The 6,038-nt window shown below is 45.7% G+C and overlaps 1 protein-coding gene and 1 long non-coding RNA gene across 5 annotated transcripts in view; one reads left to right on the top strand and one right to left on the bottom strand.

The window, feature by feature from the left end:
* Positions 1-1,047: 1,047 nt before the first annotated feature.
* Positions 1,048-4,509, bottom strand: DNAJC19 (DnaJ heat shock protein family (Hsp40) member C19). Its single transcript, XM_048955028.1, has 6 exons — positions 4,430-4,509; positions 4,244-4,295; positions 4,000-4,073; positions 3,489-3,565; positions 2,499-2,569; positions 1,048-1,601 (listed from the first exon to the last, which is right to left on the bottom strand). Exons 1-6 carry the CDS (start codon positions 4,430-4,432, stop codon positions 1,531-1,533), a joined length of 348 nt encoding a protein of 115 aa, XP_048810985.1. The 5' UTR covers positions 4,433-4,509; the 3' UTR covers positions 1,048-1,530.
* A 278-nt stretch (positions 4,510-4,787) lies between these two features.
* Positions 4,788-6,038, top strand: part of LOC125697614 (uncharacterized) — a 249,144-nt gene continuing 247,893 nt past the window's right edge. For all 4 annotated transcript variants that reach the window (XR_007378875.1, XR_007378874.1, XR_007378883.1 and 1 more), the window contains exon 1: positions 4,788-6,038. This exon is cut by the window's right edge and continues 499 nt beyond it. This is a non-coding gene — a long non-coding RNA (uncharacterized LOC125697614).

The following is a 6,038-nucleotide window of genomic DNA, read 5'->3' on the forward strand; positions in this document are numbered from 1 at the left end:
ATAGTTGCAGAAAGGCTGGAAAGATTCTTGGAGCATGAGAAGACTGTGGTCCCAGCTGAGACACGGAGGACAGCTGCTGGTGTTTTGTTCAGGTATCTTAAATGGTTTATGCAAGTAAAGTACTCCAGTCAAGAAGGCACCTACAAAGCTCGTCATCTGCCTGACCACTCTGAGGCCAACCAAAAGTTAAAGCATGTTTTCAGGATGTTGTCAGGTGCCTCTTGCCTCACACCTGGCAGTGTTCATCAAGCACCTCGCTGGGAAGCCTGTCCCAGTGTCTGACCACCCTCACGGTAAAAGAAATTGGTCTTAATGTCTCACCTGTGGTTCCCCCTGGGCCTGGTACAGCTTTGTGCTGTTCCTGTACATCATGGTATTGGTTTCAGGGTAGAAAAACAGCACTTTGTTCTGTTTTATCTCAGGGAGCTGCATAGGGTAGCAAGGTCATGTCTTGGCCTTCTTTTCTCCAGACCAGATAAATCCAGGTGGTCTCAGCCCCTTCTCCCTAGACATCCCTCCAGTTCTACCAGCTTTGCTGCCCTCTGGACACTTCCAAGGACCCTAGCATTTTTCTTAATGTTGTGGAGCCCAGAGCTGTAAACTATGTTCCAGGTAAGGCCACATCAACACTAAAGTGGAAGAGACTGGCAGGCTGTGCTTGGTTAATTTGGCTGCCAGGACACACTGCTGCTGAGCACACCGGCCCCCGGCACAACTGGGTCCCCTCATGCTGAGCTGCCCTTCAGCCACCTGTCCCCCACCATGTACCTGAGTCCAGCACTGCTCTGTCCCACATGTGGCACGTGGCATTTTCCCTTGAACTTCAAGCAGATGGTTGTCCAGTGCTCCAGTGTATTTAGATCTCTGCCAGGCCTCTCATCACTCCAGGGAGTTAGCTTTGTAGCATGAGATAATGCATAAAACTACAGTACTGACTAAAGGTTTGTAATTTACTGCTGTAAAATCCATTAAGAATTGAAAGCTACTAGAAAATTTGAGGCATTTAGATCCCTCAATAACAGTTAAGAAGCTGAACCATCAACTGAGTATGTTCAGTTTCTTACACTTTATTTCTTCATCCAGAAACAACCACATCTCTCTCCTACTGCTTTTTGTTAAGTAATTACTGTTCTTTTCTACCCTTCCCCACACTCTTTCATCATGCTAACTTTGGCATATGACAGAATAGCAGCACGAATTTCAACGTAACTAGTTTAACAAAAATTAGGTGACAGCATGTCAGCATCTGGTAACATGCAGGAAGAATTGGCCAAGCCAAACTACTGCTCTTCTATGCAGAAAATACTTCTGAGTGGCAGCTTTAATCGTTTACTGAAGAACAGCTCTGAAAAAACCTTAAGCTTCACTCCCTCACATTTCCCCAAAAGTGAGCACAGAGGAATGTAGCTCCCCTGATTAATTTTTCAAGCCTCATTTGTATCAAGTCACTGATAGAGATTCGTACTTGCCTTAAGCTGTTTATAACAAACAATCATTTATACAAGCAAACCCTCTGATTTTATCTCCAATTCATTTTTTAGCTTGGTCTTCCAGTAAATCTTTAGCTTCATTGATTTTGGCTGCTACATATGGAGAACCACCTAGAAGAAAGATAAGCTCACGTCACATCAGATGAAGAAAGCATTTTCTTTGTAGGTCATTACTGGTCCTGCACTACACAAAAAAGAAGTGCGAAAGATACTGAAGTTAAAAAACAAACTGCATTATGACTGAAGCCATTTGAGTTTACACACGTAGTGACTGCAGTAGCCAGATGCACGGGCAGCTCATCATTAGATTGCTTTTAGTTTAACAAAGTTCAGTTTTTATCATTTAAATAAATGAACTGGTCAGTAAGGACTTAATAAAAAGCAGCTTCTTGGGAATACATGAGTGTACCCCTCTGCAGATGAATCTCTCCTCCCTATTCCAAAGTTAGGCTACAAACTGCTGCTGCACTGACAGACTAGTTCAGCATTTAAACATGATATGCAAATAACTTAATGAAAATTTTGAAACAGATTTCATTGTGTAAATGCACTGTAATTGTAACTGATCCTGAGCTACAAAGATCTGTAGCACGTGTGCCTTTTACAGGTATTGAACTCAACTCCAGTGCCTTTACTTGATGCTTAATTTAACTTATTTAGGTCATGAAAACATGTAAGATGCTCGTGAGTCTTTGAGCAGCTGTTTTTAGGTTTTGCATATATTCACTAGTCAATTTTGAAGTAAGTTCTGCTTAGATATTAACTATGCTAATGATTATTTGGCATTTTAGTGCACAGAAGTAATGAAGTCCTTTAAGGAAGCCATTTTACCCTAAGGACAGATAAAGCAAATAAGTTGACCTGCTGAATTTTTGAGTATTTTTTACAGGTTTTTGTTTTTGTTTTTTTTATTTAGTAGACAGAGTATTCACATCACTTCTATACAGCTGTTCTCTTCGTGGGTTAAAAACATGTATTAGTTGCTCAAAATGAATTACTTTTACTTGCCTTTATCTGGATGATTCAGAAGCATGATTCGTCTATGAGCTTCTCTAATTTTACTTCTGTTGGCTGTAGGGCTAGTTTGAAAAACAGACAAAAACTCACTTGAGGGAACCTGATAAAATCCCCCAGGTCTTTACAAGGTGTCTTACCCATAAGCTCTTTGACTTACATGTATATTAGCATTTAAGTCCTGGAGAGGCTCCCTATGGGCTTTCCAAAATACCTCCTTCCCCAAGAAGACATGCTACAGCAATCTAACACACTGGGCAACATTCACACACGCTTGAAGATTTTGCTTATTTAGCTCCCACTGAAAACTGAAAGTCCTAATCAAATCCTGGCCATCCCTGACAGAGCTCTCAAGTGCTGGTGTGAGAATTCATCCTGAACTTGAATACTCAGTTGAAAACAAACAAAGCTGCGTTGTAACATTTTTACTGGGACAACTCTGGAGAGGTTCTTAATTTATTTTAACTCCTGCTATGCAAACTTCCCAGTTGGAAGTTACCTTCAGAGAAGAATGATTCTTAGTCTGTATGTTATTACATAAACTTACGTATTTGGTTCTGAGTCTAAGCTTTGGCAGGAACAGTTACCACACTCATGTGTAGGACATCCAACAGTAAGCGATGGATTTGCCCAGCGTGCAGGAAGTAGGCAAGGACAGCACCTTCACATTGAACTCCACCAGAACGACAGCACCCACAGCCACGTTCCCCATACAGAACCAAGGCCAAGTCTAGAAAATGGCATATTTATCAGGGCCTGTGTCTGGCTCTTGAATGTGTCTCGGGCTTAGAGATGTATGGGAGCCTAACCAGAATTCACTTTAGCTGCATCCAGCAGAAAATCCCAACTAAGCACAGAAAATCAAGAGTGGTCTCTCTGTATTTCCTGGCTTGGCAGTGATGTTCTCTGGGGAAAGCAGGCATAGGACAGTCCTGAGAAAAGAATATCCTTTTTACCTTTCATTTATAATTAATATCCTTTTACCTCACTCCTAGTATTAAGGCTGCTTCTCGTTTAGTCATTTTGGGTTCAAATCCACCTCTGTAATAACCACTGAAGTCCTGAAAGAAAAAACGTGTTAGTTTTAAACACAAAGGTGATATAAGTTTATCAGTTATAACAACTCCGACTGCCTCAGCAGCTGCTGAGCACTGCTCTGTAACAGTGCTGGGCAGCTTCTTTTGTGCTTAGGAGTAAGGAATTCCATTTTTGTTGTGTCACTGAGTACGCACTTCAACTGGCCAAAACAACTCTGCCAGAACAGAATCATTAATGCTGGAGAAGGCCTCTGAGATCACCAAGTCTTACCATCCACCTACTGCCAGTACTGCCCACTAACTACGTCCCAAATTAACCAACCACCACCAGAATCACAGACTGATATCAGTGATACAGTTACATTTAGTTCCAGAAGATACAATGCTACGTGGAGGCTGCAGTCTGCAGCTGCTCCATTTTGTCACCTCGTCGCTAAGATACCGCTGACCCAACGTACCGCTTTGGGCAGGTTCTGCAGCACTTGCTTCATCTGGGGCTCCATTTGCTTCATGGCTCTCAGCGCGTAACGACCTTAAAGAAACCAGCGTTGAACACGTCTCAGTCCGAGGCATCAGAGACACGGGGCAATTCGGCGCCATCGACACCGTTCCCAGCACGCGGATCTTTTCGGCCATAAAACAACTTCGCTCTTTCGCGTGCCGACCTCCCGCAGCCCCGCGCCGGGCGCCGCCCCCACGCACCTGCGAAGCCCGCCGCCGCGATGGTCAGCCCGACCGCCACCAGGGTCCCGGCCTGCGGGGAAACGGAGCGCTCGGTTACCATAAGCAAAGAAAATAAGGAAGGGCGGCCTGCGGAGCTGGGCTGGGCAGCACGGACAAAGGGAAAACGGCCGCGCCCCGCTGCGGAGCGCCCCGCGCCCCACTCACCATGGCCGCGGCCGCCCCGCAATGCCCGGCGCAGGGCGGAGCGCGCAGAGGCCGCAGCACGCCGTAAAGCGCGGCACGGCACGACAGCTGCCGTAAGGCGGGGCGGGGCGGGGCTGCGCGCTTCGTGGTGGAACGCATCTGTGCTCCTTGGGCAAATTGTGCCGATGTGCCTGAGCGCTTCTGGCGGCACAGAGCGGTGCTTTGGAAATGCTCTTTGCTCCCCCAGCCTTGCCCCGTCCAGCTGCTCTTTTTTTCGCTCCGTGCTCCTCTCCCGACACGTCGCCGCAGATTCGGCACGCTTCGCCGCTGCGGGGCCTGCCCTGCGCTGCGTGCTCCCCTGTGCGCTCCCACATGGCCGCGCTTCGGTATTTCATTGCTGAAGATTGCTACAAAGTGAGGGAGAATTACAGCTGTGGCACTTGTGTTGGAATGCTGTCAATAGCACAGTGCCTCCGCTCTTACTGCGTTGGCCCACGATGGTGTGGGATGGCAGCAGGGCTGAACCTTCCCCCTGTACTGCTTACACGTGGCTGCCGTGTGATGGACGGCAGTCTGACAAAATGGTGTCTGGAGTGGAAGCGTGTATGAAGCAAACGTGTGTCACTGAATTACTCCTCCGTGAGGAGAAAATGGCACTTGCTGACCTTCCTTGACACTTGCTGAACGTCGATGGAGAGCAAACAGTAAATGTGAGCACAGTGTGGCGGTGGGTGGTGCACTGCAGGAACATGAAATACACATAACAGCAGTGTGAAATACACATAACAGCAATGTGAAATACACATAGCAGCAACGTGAAATACAAGCCACGGCCTGGATGGCCAGGCACAGCTGTCATCTCTGCTGGTGTGGATTGTTGCAAGCAGGGCATGCAGGTTTCTTGTTCATTGCTTGCAAAAATGCATTGCTAGTGGTAGTGACCGCGTTGAAAAATAGTATTTTGCAGCTGAGAATGTTGTTTATCAAGAAGAGCTATTGTGCTCTTCGTATCTGCTGTAGTTTCCATGGAAATAAATAGGAGGCATTACTTTCAGAGAAACCTACATTTTTTTAATCTTCTGTTTAGCTCTGAGCTCACTTAGTGTATGTTATAATTTCATTTGGACTCTGAATTATTTCTTCACCTAAATTTCAGGTGCTTGAAGCAGGATCATTCGAAGTACTTAGAGGTGGTCTCCTATTTCTTTCCTTCCCTGCTACCCATAGAACCATTTGTTGGAAGGGACACTTAAAGGCCACGTTGTCCAGCTCTCCTGCAATGAACAGGGACACCTACAGCTGATCAGAGAGCTCAGAGCCCCATCCAGCTTCTCCTTGAAAATCTTGGCAAGTGCTAAAATTTGATTTTGTGAATGGTTTGTACATAAATATTAAGGTGATTTGTCACACAACAGTCAGTTATACTCTTGAACCCTCCTTTCTGAAATTTATTCCAACTGTATCAGTGCTGATAGTTGTCTGTGCTGTGAAACTCATTATATTGAGTGGTAGGAAAACACACTTGTGCCAGTTGTAGCAGAGAAAGTGGAAAAGAGCAAAGCCATTATTTGCACAGCCTTAATGAGTTGTGAATCCTGAAAGGCCCCAGTTTCTATGTTTCACCATATGG

The sequence above is a fragment of the Lagopus muta genome, chromosome 9, assembly GCF_023343835.1.
Source record: "Lagopus muta isolate bLagMut1 chromosome 9, bLagMut1 primary, whole genome shotgun sequence".
Lineage (NCBI taxonomy): Eukaryota > Metazoa > Chordata > Aves > Galliformes > Phasianidae > Lagopus > Lagopus muta.

Coding starts and splice junctions, on each gene's coding strand:
- DNAJC19 (XM_048955028.1), bottom strand. Junction 3,566..3,999: donor TGCAGAACCTGCCCAAAGCG/GTACGTTGGGTC, acceptor TTTTTCTTTCAG/GACTTCAGTGGTTATTACAG. Junction 2,570..3,488: donor GCCTTAATACTAGGAGTGAG/GTAAAAGGATAT, acceptor TTTTCAAACTAG/CCCTACAGCCAACAGAAGTA.